The 16885-nt window shown below is 38.6% G+C and overlaps 1 protein-coding gene across 2 annotated transcripts in view; it reads right to left on the bottom strand.

Annotated features, from left to right (window-relative positions):
- Nucleotides 1–423: 423 nt before the first annotated feature.
- Nucleotides 424–16885, bottom strand: part of EGFR (epidermal growth factor receptor) — a 222599-nt gene continuing 206137 nt past the window's right edge. Inside the window, exons 21-28 of one of the 2 annotated variants that reach the window (XM_073332807.2) lie at nucleotides 16424–16579; nucleotides 15539–15614; nucleotides 13846–13992; nucleotides 8847–8944; nucleotides 7653–7820; nucleotides 7489–7536; nucleotides 7146–7248; nucleotides 424–6069 (exon numbers count right to left, since the gene is read on the bottom strand). In XM_073332807.2, coding sequence (XP_073188908.1) covers nucleotides 5693–6069; nucleotides 7146–7248; nucleotides 7489–7536; nucleotides 7653–7820; nucleotides 8847–8944; nucleotides 13846–13992; nucleotides 15539–15614; nucleotides 16424–16579 — 1173 coding nt within the window. In that variant the 3' untranslated portion in view covers nucleotides 424–5692. Of the gene's footprint in view, nucleotides 6070–7145; nucleotides 7249–7488; nucleotides 7537–7652; nucleotides 7821–8846; nucleotides 8945–13845; nucleotides 13993–15538; nucleotides 15615–15955; nucleotides 16019–16423; nucleotides 16580–16885 lie in introns of those variants that run through there. The other variant, XM_078851692.1, reaches the window with a different exon arrangement.

Genomic DNA, 16885 nt, shown 5'->3' with positions numbered 1-16885 from the left:
TTCCTTTTTTTTTAAAAAGACTTTTAAAAGGCATATGTTAGAGCAGAGAAGAAACAAAACTCACTGGGAAAGCAAAGCTAAAAAAATGGGATTTCAATATAAAAATCCGGTTTAGTGGTGGTTTAACAACAACATTATCAAAGCACTCTGGTGAAGGGTCCCGCTTGGCAGTATAACTATACAGAGTTTAAAATTTCATTACTATACATTTTCTTCAGGAAGGGGGATACAAACAGATACATTTTCTCACTTTGTCCTGACGAAAGTGTTTTCTCACAGAGAAATGTGTTTAAAAAAAAAAAAAAAAAGAGACTAGGGCAATTTTACCAGCGGACAGTGAAGAGGTAGTGGCTTGTGTGCTATAGGTGATGTTAAACTTCTAACCTGAAAAATGAATGCTTGTCAGGAAATGCAAAGTGTCTTATTGACATTCAGTTATTCATTACCAAACAGAGGGAGGACACCTCCCGCACTTCTATGTGAAGTGCTTGAATCATTTGGAGTCTTGTGGTCCTGTTAAATTGGATCCGGAATACACATACTTGATCTTCTATGCATAGGATAAAATTCACATTTGTAGCACAAAGCCTGAGTAAATGGGTTTTGCACCAACACAAAAAACCACAACCCGCTCCCCCTCCCCCGACTTACTTAAGTTGAGGGGATTTTCCTCCCAATCAGCAGGTAGGGCATTGGGCACCTGCTTAGCCACTCAATTGCTGCTATCATCCTGAGCTGAAGTAGTAAGCAATGACTGCTATGGCTTCCCCTGTAAGAAAATTTTGGGCCAGCGGATCTGTATTGTGTGTAGATTCCCTGGCTATGGTCCCTCTATATAATTCTGCCTATAGCCACCCCATCCCATGCAGGCCTGTTTCCTTTTCAGAGGAAATGCAACGCTATCTATCACTTCAGGGCCCTAAAGATCGGCTGAATGGAACAGGAAGGAGCAGCAAATCAACCTTAAAGATTGAAAAAACGTGAGGAGCGCCATGTAGTCCAAAGTACTCTGACCAAAGAAATTCATCAGGTTATTTCACTTCACTTGGAAGTGAGACAAGGGCATGGGACCCTGTAGAAAGTTTACTTCTTACGATATATTGAAACATTTTCAGACTTTCCCAAGCCAACTCCTTCCCAGTACAAAACAATTTACAGCCAAGTTTGCTATAGTACACTGCACTGTACACAGAACACTGAAAAACAGCAAATGAACTTGAAAATTCTGACTTAAACCTTGAATTTCCTGGTATTTTGCAGTTTACCTTTATGATGTTGAAATGTGGTGTTTAAAAATAGCAGTTTAACATTAGTTTCATATTAGTTGCCAAGCTAGTGATTGTGGTATGGTAAGTACACACGATGCTGTTCAGTGTCATTCCTCTTTATGCGAGAAATTAGAGGCAGTATTTTAAAACTCCCTCCCATGTGAGAGTCTATGAGCCTTTAAAAGCTGGTGTGGTCTGGTAGGTCTCTCTCTATCCAGGCATATTTTTTTAAAGAGACATTTTATGCCCACAACTCCTGATAGAGCACCCTTTAAAATGGTTCTGGTCTATCATGTATTAGTATTTAGGGAAACTCTTTTATAATGGACCTGACGACAGACTCTTAATCATAATGGCATAATTGATGCTGCCTTCTTATTAATCAGCTTGCAATTTTAATTTCCTTACAAACTGCTCAAAATTAGAATCTGTGTTTTGCTCAGATATTGCAAGAACATTCTCCTTCAGCTACTCTCCTAGTTTTAAACTGGAGGAGCTCTGATCACTTTATAATGGAGACCACTCTGAATGCCCAGGAAAAATGCAAAAAAAAAAAAAAAAAAGATACAGTCTACGTTATAATTAGGTTCTACTCTAATGTTGCAATAATTTATATAACAATACATCTGCAATCACACTTTAAATATAATTAAAAACCTTTTCTTGTTCTACAGACCTTCTCTATAATACAATAATCATGAAATCCCATTCCAACACAGCAACTAATACCCTCATTTGACAAAAACAAGTGAGCAACTTGGGTACCAGGGAAAGATTGCTCAATTATACCTACAGTCTATTTCATATCAGTTGGACTAGATTCATAAGTCTTCTAGCAAACTGGTTATGGACAAATAAAGCTATGTGGGCTTTGTGATACTTCACTGGCCACTTAGGTTTGTTTGATTGTTTTATTGTAGATCACTGAGTGGTGACACACTGCTGTTTGATAATCATATGAAACTGTACAATTTACTCTGAAATCTAGCACACTAGGGGAGCTGATCTGCAGGAGATCTTGAAGTATAGTTTATCATTGCCTTTATGACTGTGTACAAGCGCATATGCTCACTGTTGCCCTCTAGTGACTTTCCCACAGAAAGGATAAGGGACTTTAGACTGCTACCAGCTGAGATGGTTCACCTTCATCTCAGCTATAGAGAGGCCTGACTAAATGGCCTGAGATGCAGAAGAAGGGTTTTAGTCCTGAACTCAGTATAACAGCAGTTTATCGGGATTCCACAAGGTGAACGTGCCGCATAACTCCCATTGATTTGTTTAGATCTCTACAATACAAAGTGGAATCTTTGCTGCTGCACAATTCATGTGCCCCAGAAAAAAAAAAATCAGATAATTTAAACCACATATTTACTTATTTTAAATAGCACTGAAATGGTTTGCTACAATGAAGCTGAGCTGATATGCTAATATGCTCATTGCTCTTTATTTCTGCTGGTCTTTGAATAACTTAGGGCTGCATATTAGGAAATCATGACACATTTATCAGATTTAAAAATATTGTTAGTTCATAAACCTAGAGTCTGTACCACATAAATTAGGATAGGTCATAAATTACAGACAATCTTGCATCAGAAGCTGGCTCCTATATTCTCTCTGCTATGTTTTCCATTAAACAATAAATAAATTAAAAAAAAAGAGAACTCAACCTTAGATTTCTTAAACACTCTTAAAGTATATAGCTGCATGACTCTCATTGGCTTTCATGGTGGTCATGTTACAAAGTCCTCCAGGAACCATTTAAAAAATGTAGAGAGGTTAATCTGTATTAAATAGTTTCCATGCTACATAATGCTGGTAACTTAGCGCTACTGTTTTTTTTTTTTTTTAAAAACCATTTTTAAAGCTAAAAATGTTACTGAATCATTTTGGGAATGGCGTTGGAAAGGCTGTAGGAAAAGATGTAGTATTGTACCGTACTGTATTGCTTTGAGTAGTAAACTATCCATGATTTCTGTTAAAAAGTCGTTTGACAAACATACAATCCCCTTGTGAGTTTGTTAATGGGGGAAAAAAATAAAAAAAAGATTGTTAAAACGACAGTGTGTGTCAATGTGAGCGTGTGTGTGTCTGGCGCATTCTGAACATGGCATTGGGACAACATTTTGCTCTCAGGTACACCAGTGTAGATCTGGGGTAAACTGTACTTGAGAGCAGAATTTTTTTCAATGTTTTAACTACAAGGAAATAATACAAGTTGTTACCTATTCTCTGTAAGGCTGCGGCTGGGCTCCAATCATTGTGAGTGAGATGTGCCCAAAGAGGATGACAATAAATGTGTTTTGATCAAATTTGGTCTCCGGCTCTAGACTCTGTACTGTTCGCGACACATTATTATACGTGTCCTGGTTTTCAATGGCAGCCTGCATTGCATTGATCTAACATGAGATATTTTACACTGCCAGTCTTCATTTCCCCTCCTCAAACAAACCTGCCATGACAACATTTTAAGGGCTTTGGTCCTGATCCTGGATACAAATGCAATATTTCAGCTGGAATTTACATTGAGGTATTCCAAACATAGTGGAGGAGAAGTGAAATTTGACCATTCCCTGATGCTATAGGTTGCACTGATGTCTCAAGTATAAATGTTACATATTTTCTGTTACAGTTTTTATGTCATCTCAAGTAATTTTCCAATGATTAACTATTAATTATGGATCTTAGCATGCAAATTGCTTGATTCAAATCTGGCTTCAGATCCAACTATTTGGCTAAAATATTCTTTCCATCAAGGTAGTGGAGGGATGGCTCCATATTACTATTACTCTTTGAATCAATGCTTTAACTATTTTTTTCCTACTCCTTTCAAAGAAGACAGCAAAAATGTTATCAAAAGGTATTAAAAGAACTTCAGGAGTTTTAAAAACTACACACAACTTAAAGAGAACCAATCTCTAACTTTTTGTGCTACAATGGTTTTATATACAATAGATATATTGTATATTTATTATTAAACCAAATATTGATTTGGATTATTCCACAGTGACAATTAGACAACCAGGCTTGGACTTCAAAGAGGCCTGTGGCATTCCCAGCCCCCAATTTCAGAATAGCAAACTAAGCAATTGCATTCAAACACTTCAGACTATTCTTTTTCCTCTTTGATGCATTATTACTGTATTTTCTTTGTACCTAGCATAAAAGAAGACCACCCTAACACAGCAGCTGTAGTCATGTAAGAGACAACAGATTCCTGCACAGTGATACAGCAATTGGCAATATTCTGCCACAAGTTTAACAGAGTATAGTGGTGTATTTCCCCCCCTTTTCTTTGCAATTTTTATACAGGGAAAAATTTTTTTTTACTGAGCCACTTAAACAAAACAAAAACAAACAATCTCATTTCCTTTGGTTGCATTTTTTGCATTTTTGTCTGAGCCAAGTTTAATTTTGTGCAGTTGCATTCGGATCACCAGCTCTCACAAATAACCCAATTAACACCTTTTGCATTTCCTTGCCCTTTAGGGAAAGTTTGTCCCAATGCGATTGAGACAAAGGGAATTGACACTTCATTTTTCAGTCATAGCAACATCTTTAAAAATTTTGTTAAAAATGTAATTTGACAAATCTACAGCTAACCAATGGAATGGAAAAAAGAAAGGCTTGCATTCAACATACAGAAAACAGACTTGTGAGTACTTTATAAACATTTACAAACAACTCTTCTGTATGCTGTGTTCTTCCTGTTGGACTCCAAGAGTAGTGGTCAGTAAAGTAATGTGTGCTGCCATCCAGTCCTTGTGCTAAATACACTGTGGGTTATAAAATTTCACCAATTCACCAATAAAAACCACTTCATCAGCAGAATCTCCACACTTCTCTCTGACTCATTTTTTTCCTGTTTGTACCAGTACAGTAAATGAAGTCAATATTTAAGATCCAATCATTTGGAACAGCTATCCATCTTTCAAGAGTTTGAAAAGGATTTAATAATGTATTGCTTTTTTTTTCCCCTTGTGATCCGAGAGTCACACAACAGTACAACAAGCAAGTGTCTCATCTTGTAAAAGATCCAAAAATTCCATTAGAAATGTTTATAAAAATAGGCATTGTAGAAAGGAATTCTTACAGTTAATTCCAAATTGGTTTTTATAATGCTACCATTTGAAAACAGAAGGAATGCATCTGCAATTTCTTATCTGCAGGAAGTTCTTGCTCTAGTCCAACATGCGTGCATGTGTATGGTATGTGCCTAAGTTATGTATGTGAATGGCCAAGGAAAAGCCCAAAATATATAGTAAAATCAGCTTGGTGAATTCAGTCCACCAGCTTGAAAGGAAAAGCGTGTCTGTCAGTGAATTGTGATTACTCGTCTGTCAGTTCATAGCTTGATCCTGCAGCAGCCAGGTTGTTCATCTGGATTTTAGTTTGTATTACTGCAAGAAGAGAGAATTTTTCTGTGGTCATGCTGAGGCTTCAATGTATTCAGTTTTTGGTGCTGCTACCCTTAAGTATTCAGGATTTTCTGCTGCAGGAACTTTAAAGATGCCATTAGGCTTAGTTTCCTTAGGAAAGTAGTCCTGTTGGTAGTCAGGATTGTCCAGATTTATTTGGTGATTGGCTGTTTGGTCCCAGTAGGGGGAGCTTTCAAAAACCGTTTTGACAAAAGGAGACTGGTTTGTGTTGAGATACTCTGGGTTGTCCACTGCTGTGCTGTGGGAATTCTGATAGCTTGAAGCTGGAGCGGGATTTGGGTTTACTGGGAGGGAGACGTTGTTGTAGATTGGATTCTGTACTACAAATGCTGATGGTTTTTTGGGGATTGACTGATTGACATATTCTGAGATAAAAAAAAAAGAAAGAAAGAAATTAAGATATGTAACTAATGCAGTCCTTTAAATGATCTGATGTGTATTTTTAATATATGTGGAAACAATCTTTTCCCACATCAGCCCACAAGTCATTTGGATCTTTCTCAGGATTCCAAGACTTAACCAAAGGCAGGAAGTTCCATTGAACAAAGGTTCCAGGAGTCAGATTTTCAAAGCAGCCAAGGGAATTAAGCCACACATTTTCCATTGCTTTTAGTGAAGTGTGTTTCCCTAACTCCCCATGGAGTGTTTTGAAATCTTATCCAGGGAGTTTAGCTGAGGGCAACCATATATCTGGAGAAGTACTTAAAGATAATGGAAATGCCTTAAAAAAAAAAAAGACCAACAGTAACTGAGACCCCATGTCCCAATACAATGCTCAATGCTGGCTCTTTCCCTTACTCAGCTGCAGTACTAGTTGAGGACAAAGCATTGCGAGTGTATCATTTTATTAAAACATCCTTGTAACAGTCTTACTGATCTTTTAAGTCAATGAATTCTGGTTCTAGTGAACTACTATACAAGTACATGTCAGACTGTGGTTAGCAACACTGCATATTTCATTGTGCCATCCATTCTGCTTGAGTATATTTCTGTTTGGAAAGCAGTAAAAGACCAACAACAAGAAACAGAGTTTCTACAATAAAAACAATGAAGAGGTCTAAAGAGTTCTTAGAAGAGACTGTCTGATTAGTAGAAAAAAGAAAAAATCCTTGATAAGGCACCTACAACAAAAAGTAGAAATCGGACTGGTGGTGATGGTGGATGACATGTGGTCAAGAAGCTGTCAGAAAAGATCTAGGAAAAAAATGAAAAGAAAAATTCTGCACAATTTCTCCGCCCCCATTTATTGACCAGTGAAGAAAAATTGTGGGGATCTTAAGGGATGTGAAGGACTCCTCCTTTGCTGAGGGAGGGGAAGGAAAATGATTACCCAGAGATCACCAAGAAACCTCAAAGATCTAAGAGAGAAGCAAATGGCATTCCAAGTTGCTGATCAATGAATGAACTTGAGGATCAGATGATACCTAGCAGATGTACTCACCTGGAGCAGGCAGGAAGCCATCATCTATGCTGTCTTCCAAGAAGATGCCAGTTGGATCTGAACTGTAGCGCTGGACAAAGCTGTCGTCCCTCACGGGGTATCCCTGCTAGGTTAAAGGTACAGGTTAAGAAACAGAGTATAGAACAGACTATTTCATAGAAGCTGGTGTGTACAGGTAAATGTGTGTGCAGAAAAAAAGGGGTGGGGAGGAAGAGAAAGCCAACATCTGGTGATGAAATTGAGACACCATCTCTGCTAAATCAAGACTTGATTCTTTAATTCAGTTCACAACATTAACACAGTGATAAGATACTTTTAACGCTAGCTGATCACACTTACTTACCCCATTTCTATCAATGCAGGTTGTGGTTGAATTGTTGCTAGTAGCACTCTTCAAAAGAGAGAAAGAGAGAAAAAAGATATTTTAAAAAGAGAAAAATATTGTCTGACCTGGGAAATGACTAATTCCAAACTGTTAGGTCTGTGAACATGGATGAAATATCATACCAATGAACTCAAGAGGGGAGTCCGGGATGTGGAGGGGCTGTTGAAAAATCCCTGGTGTGGAATGAGGTACTCGTCTGCATCAACAATGTCTTCCATGTCCTCCTCTTCCATCAAGGTCCGATAAAACTTGGAGTCTGTAGGGCTTGGCAAATGCATTCTTTCATCTCCCTGTCAACCAAACCACAGTAAGAGCGGATTGCTGGACACCGTCCTGCCTGCACTACAGCAAAGCAGCTTTCTCTCTCGAGAAAAACAAATGTTCTGGAGATAGGCATACACTGCAAAATTTAGACTTGGATGTAAATTCAGGGGGGAACTGGACCTGGCGTTTGGTTAGGCCTATGTCTAGAGTATCTGCTTTTTAAAGTATTCAGAATCTAACCTCCTTTCTGGATTGAAACAGGAATGATGATAATCCTGAACCAGGACACATGCATGGAAAAATTTACTGGTCCTGAAAGTGTTTGTATGGGCCCAACTATGTGTTTCTAGCCCTGGCAGGTTGCAGTATATCAGACTTTAAATGGGAGCATGATCTAAATTCAATAAAATACATTTTTCAGTCTTGTTATGATGTTATTGAATGTTCCCTTTGTGAAATCTCTCAATAATTCCACAACGCACACTAACAGCTTTCCTGTGCTTTCTTTTTCCACCATAAACTGAGAGGCTATTTGAGATTTCTGCTGTTACTGCTGTTGTACTCCTAAGTAGCTCTTCTTTCCACATTAAATGTTAGCAAATGTTCTGAAGGGCACAATCCTGCCTTGGCAGAGAAATGGACTCAATGGTCTAACAGGTCTTTCCCATGAATTTCTTTGCTTCTATGAAAGACGAAGTAACCTGGCATTCTTAGTTACATTTCTGTTCCTCATATCCACATTTATTATTTGTTCTATTCTTTATTTTAAAGCAAATGGTAATATGCTAAAGTATTTACTGCAACAACGTGGAAATGGACTAGAACAATCAGCATTACAGTTTTCTTTAACTGAAAGTAGCAGCATGAGACTATATTGTCGATGTTCAAGTGGTCCGGTTTCTTTCGACATTTGGTCATGGAATCATTGAACTCCTTAGCTTGCTCATCTGTGAGCATACCGTGTGTATTATTTCGTATTTGCTGTAATTTCCCCCTTTCTAAGTGACCGTTTGAGATCTTGGTTTCCTGGTAAAACAAGCTCTGATCAATACCTGTATAACAAGATAGCGCTGAGGGTCTCGAGCCATTTTGGAGAATTCTGATATCAGCTCACGAAACTTGGGGCGACTGTCTGCATCTATCATCCAGCCTGAAGGGACAGTATGGAAAACAAAAGCACAAATCAAATGATCTTAGCCATTAAACCTGAAGAGAATTTTAAAATAAGATGTAAAGGATAGGAACTTGGTACATGTGAAGCTGTTGCATCAAACCATAACAATGAGAAATCCAGTCACATCAGCTTTTCGTCAGACTTTATTCTTTGTTTCTTTTTGACATTTAAGAACACCACTCTCTGCTCTTCTTGGAAGACCAAAAAAAAAAAAAATAAATAAAAAGATATAGTAGAAAGATTCTTGCTTAGCATCAACATGCAGGGAGTACCCTCCTTTAACTCCTTCTGGCATAGTCCTCCTAAAAGGTCGGGATCCCTGCTCCACACAAGCTCACTACATAGCAGCCCACAGGATGGGGAAGGGAGTGCTGGACCAGGAGATGGGCAGCGGATCCAATGCTATGCAAGCACTGACATACCCCCACTCCACCTGGCAGATCTGTGAAGGCTACTTCAGCTTCAGAGCCACTCCACAACGGTGTAGGGAGGATTTCTCTCCCCCATTTTCTTTATATCTGACCAGTACCTGGCCTGGTGATGGTATCTGGATTTGCCTCTAGTGCGCCAATTTTGTTCTCATTTACATGGGTGCACCTCTCATGGAAATCACCTGGGTAACCGAGACCAGAACAGGGCCCCACGAGTAATTGTTGATTTTTAATCATCTCCTATGCACAGCACCTTACAGATAGGCTAACAGAACTGGGCAGACTTTCTGGGTCAAAAAGTTGATTTGTTGAAAAATGAAGTTTCGGCTGACCTGACACTATCTGTGAATTTGACAAGATTCATTTTGGCCAGGAACCAGCTTTGGAGGTGGGGGGGGGGGGGGGAAGAGTGAGTGAGAGAGAGAGAAAGAGGGAGGGGGAGAAATATGCAAGTCGCCTTATAACCTTTAGCCTATGGGGTGGGTAGGGTACCTGCTTGAAAGGCGAGACACCCAGCTTTGAATCCCCACTCTGGAGTAGTGACAAACTCAGATCTTCCTCTCCCGGTGAGCATCCTAACCACTAGACGATTGACTATTCTAGGGTGGGTTGCGCTCAGTCTCTCCTGTTGAAGCTATTCCACTTTGTATAAATCCTTAAATATTCACTGAAGCAGAGAGTTACATGTACATCTCCCTGTAGTTTATTTAATTCCTTTTGCTGCAATAATGGCTTCCACTTTGTTCAGATACTCCAGCCTATGCAGGAAATTCATGTCACTGTTGGAGCAAATGGGGAATCTGAGATATGGTTGCTGTTGTAAAGTAACGTCAATTCATTTTTAAAACAGGTTGGTTAATTGAGCTGCGGGTTGAATATTGTCACGTACCTTTAAAACCAATAAACTTTGCATTATAACAACTTTGAAAGAAAACCCAATTTACAGTTGGCTCTAGTGGTGAGATGAGTTTCCTGTGCCCTAACTTCTGTACAGAGAGGCAGCATCGTTCTTCATTGCTAATTATTCTAAATGAAGTCAGCAGATCTATAGTGATTTACACTAGGGCAGAAACTGGCCCATTTAGATTGAAAACAGGTTTTAAAAAATAATATTAAGTTAATTTTATACATATTTTAATATTTAATTTTTATTGGTTTAGATTTTTATTTATAATTTGATGTAGTGATTATTTTGCACATTTTATTAGTTTTTTCTTTCTAAGTTGACGTGATGATTTTTTTATATATATATATATTTCAGTTAGGGTTTACTTTAAATGTTTCCATAGTCTTCATTTACTAAATACAATATTGGGCCTGATCCCATTAGAGTTGGTAAAACTCCCACTGGCTTCAATGAGAACAGAATCGGGCCCTTTGGTAGAAACTCAGGTTTAGATTTCTTTCCAGATTAGAAGTGTATGGCTTTATTTGGCTGATCGTTTACCAGTAAAATTGTATTTCAGTTCTCATAGAATCATCGGACTGGAAGGGACCTCGAGAGGTCATCTAGTCCAGTCCCCTCTAGTCCAGTCCCCTGCACTGATGGCATGACTAGGTATTATCTGGACCATCCCTGACAGGTGTTTGTCTAACCTGCTCTTTAAAATCTCCAATGATGGAGATTCCACAACCTCCCTAGGCAATTTATTCCAGTGCTTAACTACCCTGACAGTTAGGAAGTTTTTCCTAATGTCCAACATAAACCGCCCTTGCTGCAATTTAAGTCCATTGCTTCTTGTCTTATCCTCAGAGGTTAAGAAGAATAATTTTTCTCTATCCTCCTTGTAACAATCTTTTATGTACTTGAAAACTGTTATTTCCCCTCTCAATCTTCTCTTTTCCAGATTAAACAAACCTAATGTTTTTAATCTTCCCTCATTGGTCATGTTTCTAGACCTTTAATAATTTTTGTTGCTCTTCTCTAGAATTTCTCCAATTTGTCCACACAGAACTGGACACAATATTCCAGTTGAGGCCTAATCACCGAGGAGTAGAGCGAAGAATTACTTCTCATCTCTTGCTTACAATACTCCTGCTAGTACATCCCAGAATGTTGTTCACTTTTTTTGCAACAGCATTACACTGTTGACTCATATTTAGCTTATGGTCTACTATGTCCCCCAGATCCATTTCCACAGTACTCCTTCTTAGGCAGTTATTTCCCATTTTGTATGCGTGCACCTGATTGTTCCTTCCTAAATGGAGTACTTTGCATTTATTCTTATTGAATTTACTTACTTATTGAATCCTATTTACTTTAGTCCATTTCTCCAGTTTGTCCAGATCATTTTGAACTTTAATCCTATCCTCCACAGCATTTGCAACCCCTTCCAGTTTGGTATCATGCACAAACTTTATAGATGTACTCTCTATGCCATTATCTAAATCACTCATGAACATATCTAACTATCTTCTTACTAATCATTATTTGCAGTGTTGTTGTAGCCATGCTGGTCCCAGGTTTTGAAAGAGAGAAGCAGGGTGAGGTAATATCTTTTATTGAACCAACTTCTGTTGGAAGGGACAAGTTTTCAAGTTTACACAGTGCTCTTCTTTTAAATCATTGATGAAGATATTGAACAGAACCGGACCCAGAACTGATTCCTGTGGGACCCCACTTGTTATACCCTTCCAGTATGACTGTGAACCACTGATAACTACTCTCTGGGAATGGTTTTCTAACCAGTTTTGTACCCACCTTATGGTAACTCCATCCCTAGTTTGTTTATGAGAAGCTCATGCAAGATAGTATCAAAAGCTTTATTAAAGTCAAGATATACCACCTCTACCGCTTCCCCCCATCCACAAGGCTTGTTATCCTGTCAAAGAAAGATATCAGGTTGGTTTGACATGATTTGTTCTTGACAAATCCATGCTGACTGTTACTTATCACCTTATTATCTTCTAGATGTTTGCAAATTGATTGCTTAATTATTTGCTCCATTATCTTTCTGGGTACAGAAGTTAAGCAGGCTGATCTGTAATTCCCCAGGTTGTCCTTATTTCCCTTTTTATAGATGGGCAATATATTTGCCCTTTTCCAGTGGTCTGGAATCTCTCCTGTCTTCCATGACTTTTCAAAGATAATCGCTAATGGCTCAGATAGCTCCTTGAGTATTCTAGGATGCATTTCATCAGGTGCTGGTGACTTGAAGACATCTAACTTGTCAAAGTAATTTTTAAACTTATTCTTTTCCTTTTTTAGCCTCTGATCCTACCTCATTTTCACTGACATTCACTATGTTAGACGTTCAATCGCCGTCAACCTTCTTGGTGGAAACCGAAACAAAGAAGTCATTAAGCACTTCTGCTCTTTCCACATTTTCTGTTATTATTGCCTTCCTCTCTCCCCCCCCCATACTGAGTAGAATCTCTGTCAGTATTCAACCACAGACCTGTCTTAACTTGCTGCTTATTATTTCTAGAACTACACTAAATCAGGAAATATTGTGAATTCCAGTGAAGTATCATGGTCAGTGCTTTGTCTGCATGGCAGGTGTATAAATGCTTCATTGCCATACACGAAGGGAGGTTGTGAAATCAGCTAGCTATTTGTGAAATCAGCTGGTTTGTCCATTAGATCTGTCGATATCTCATTTTAGCAGGCGGACCCTTTTTGGATGAGTGATTTATTGTTATTATTAGTAGTACGAAGTATGTATTCAGAGACTCCTAAAACCATAGCATTAGTAGAAGTAAATTCTTTGAGTCAAAGAAAAGTTTAACCTCTTTGAGGACTTAGTACATTTTATCAAAGAAAGTGTTTAAATGCCACCTAGTGGGCTGCTTGTGAATGTCCTCTAATGTACTTACAGTAATAAGGACATGGAACCAATGCCACAGAAACTTGCTTTACCAAATCTGCTAGCTCCTGTTCATTTATTATAATGACTGTGTCTAAGTCAAAAAATTGGGGGTCAGACCAGTTATGAAGCTCAGGATCCTGGCTCAAAGTCTTCATGTGCAGCCACTAATACTGTGATTGCATTCTCAGACATTTTTTCCTATTGTGTATGTTTGTTATTTAATTAAAATGAAATGAAAACACAAGAAGAGAAGTCAGGACTGATGATTCAGTGTGCAAAATTGGAAACCTGGGGCTATATTCTGACCTCAGCAACACTGGAGTAATTCTGGAGTAACTCCATTGTTAGTCTGGATTTACATTGGTGTAATTTAGGTTTTTATACCATACTCACCGCCACAATGATGAGAAATGAGAATTTGGACTCTGAACTGTAGTTAAAGAAAAACCTGCTGTCTTGTCTGAAGCATGAGATGTCTGAACCATACCATAGTGATGTTACTCTTCTCATATAGCACATAGGCATGTTTTCCTGTGAATCTCAGGAATACAGCATAGCATACAAATGTTCCATAACTAGAACCATTTTCCTTCTTACTAATATGAACTACATGGACATGTACAAGAACTGAACTCACATTTGACCATGATCATATAGACATCAATAGTACAGATAGGAGGCTGAGGCAAACGCTCGCCCTTCTCCAAGACAGATGAAATCTCACTGGCTGGGATCCCATCATACGGTTTTGATCCAAATGTCATTAATTCCCAAACTGTGACACCTGAAGAGTAGGACAAAGGGACAATGTTAGAGTCTCATCAGGTCAGCAAGGATTCATGATGTTCCCAAAGCACAGCAAACCTGGTCTGTTTCGCTTAGGAACAGCATGTATAAGAGATAGAGTGGAGGCATTAACCTTTGTTTTAGAGCTGCTAAGGCTCACTAAAGGGGTCATCATTGTTTATTCACTTGCCAACTGTTCACGGAGGAAGAAAATGTTCCATCTTACAGATGTAGCTATTTTAATGAGGTCCGAGTTAACAAAACAAATTGAAATAATCAGGCCTCTTCCTAGGGTTTTACAGAAGGTAAAACCTCAATGTTCAACTCTACTTCATGACTTCACCTCCTCACAACAGAAAGGCATTAGGTTGCTAATTACGGATTCCAACCCACAAAGTGGGTTGTTGTTGTTTTTAATTAAAGTTTTGTTATCGTTTTAAATAATCTCTCTGGAGGTAAAATATTATCTCCTCTCTTTGAAGGCTTTCTAAATTAACTTCAGCACATCACCTATTCCAGGCTGTAGCTGTTAAATCATGCTGTCCATTTGCATGGGCCCTAAAATAGGATTTTGGAGGTGAAGAAAATGTATTTAAGTGGATTAATAGGAACATAGGAATTTTCCATACGTGATCAGACCCACGGTCTTTTTAGTCTATTTCCAGTAACTTCACAGAAAGGTGAAAGAAACAGTGCAAAAGCAATTATGAAATTACCTGCTCCCAAGGAAAATTTCTTCCTAACTCTCCTAAATTAGAGGTTGTCCTACTCTAGGAAGCGTGTATACAATGAATTCTCTGGTATGATCTCAGTAAAACAACAAATTAGTGTATATTCCTACATAAAGGAGATTGGTGTCCTAACAACTTGACTTTATGGAGTTTTAAATGACCATATTACACAATTTCCTTTTGAATCAAATGTTGATTCAAACACCTATGGGCCAATGTAATGGGCATTCAAGCCCAACCTTCAGCCTACCTTAAACTTGCTATTTTCCGGGAAATGAATCTTTTACCTATTCAATTGCAATTGTATATGTTTTAGTTCAAAGGCTATGAGTCTTTCTACCTTTTAAATGTATTCCCTATGGAATACTGTGAACTCTACTTAGGGCTTGTCTGCACTTACATTTTATAGCGCTCTAACTGGCTGGCTAAGGAGGTGAAAAATCACACCCCCTGAGCGCAGCAAGTCTGAGCGCTTTAAAGCGCTAGTGTGGACAGGCTCCCAGCGCTCGGAACTAATCCCCTGGTGGAGGTGGATTACCAGGAGCGCTGGGAGAGCTCTCTCCCAGCGCTTGCGCGCGACCACACTCCCATTCACCACTCAAGTCTATGGGAATTTTGCTTCATTAAGAAGCTCAAGATTTGGCCCATCATAAATATTTATTCTCCCCATCAGTTTGGTATTAAGAACCTGTTATAAGTATCACAAAAGGATGACTGAATTTCTGGAGAATAATTGGCTGTGTAGTGTCCGTAACAAATCTTACACTTGTTCTCACCCATCTAAAATCATTACGATCATATTTTTAGACTCACCATAACTCCAGACATCACTTTGATGGGTGTAGATTCGGTGTAAAATGGACTCCAAAGCCATCCATTTGATAGGAACCTGGGAAGATTCAGTTAAGCCATAAGACACCTACCTCAAATCTAGAAGCAATACTGTTAGAACAACAGTGTTGTTTATACCAATACTTTGACTGTAGGCAGAAAATCTGAGATGTACAGCAAGCAACTTGAGATTTGCTGGGATCAATTATCATTGTTTTGATTTGTCACTGAGTCTGGGAACTTGGATAATATTTTGTTTTTTAGTACAAATATCTCTGATAATTTGGTTTTACAAAATTCTTAAGAGTTGAACTTTTGAGATTTTTTGTTTAAACATCTCATATCAGACTGATTGGAAATCAGATGGTTTCCATTTATGCTCTCTGCAATATTCACAAGCAGCTTCTCTTGAATTTCTCATTAGAGCATAGTCCCTCAAACAGGAGGAGTGTTGAATGAGATCTGTAAATACATAATATTCCATTTCTTCATATGTAAATATATAGTATTCCCTTTCTGTTCATAAACTGTACATTATTTGGTGTTGTCTACATGACAATTCAGACTTGCCTTTTTTTTTTTTTTTTAAAGTTCATCTTGGCTTTTTCCAGACATTATGGGTGGAGATTTTCAAAAGGGCTCATCATCGGCCTACCTCTGTTCTCACTGAAGTTACACAGGGCTAACTCTGCTTGCATTAGAGTCAGTGGACTCCCACTGGCTACAATGGGAACAGAATTAAGCCAATGCCGAGTACTTTTGAAAATTCCACCCTATTTGTCTCATTTTTAAAATGAAGATTCATACGCAAGTGCAAATATCTACATCCAGTGAAACACATAAAGATGGTTCTCTGACACTTCTTACTTTGCCTCCTTCTGCATGGTACTCTTTTTCCTCAGCACCAAGCAGTTTTGCCAGTCCAAAGTCAGTGATCTTCACATGTTGAGGAGTCTTCACAAGGACATTCCGGGCAGCCAGATCACGGTGCACCAAGCGACGTTCTTCTAAGTAGCTCATTCCCTACAATAGATGTATGACATGCAATTGGCATACCTCTCTCTCTACCACCCACACTCACTCTATAAAGGAGAGGGGAAAATAAAGGGTCAGCTCTGCAGCTTGGGTAAATAGGCACAGCTTGACTGGGATCAAGCCCAAGAAATCTACATACAGGATGTTACTTTCTAACAGTGGGGCAAATGCTGCTCTGTGCAACCCGACTGACTTCAGTGTGACTTGGCGTAGAATTTGGCCACCATGTTAATACACATATGTCGATATACCTACAGGTTAACTTCACATACACTATAAATACATCATTAGACT

This window comes from Lepidochelys kempii, chromosome 2 (assembly GCF_965140285.1).
Source record: "Lepidochelys kempii isolate rLepKem1 chromosome 2, rLepKem1.hap1, whole genome shotgun sequence".
Lineage (NCBI taxonomy): Eukaryota > Metazoa > Chordata > Testudines > Cheloniidae > Lepidochelys > Lepidochelys kempii.
Note: the sequence above shows the minus strand (reverse complement) of the source record. Positions and strands in the feature narration are given on the sequence as shown.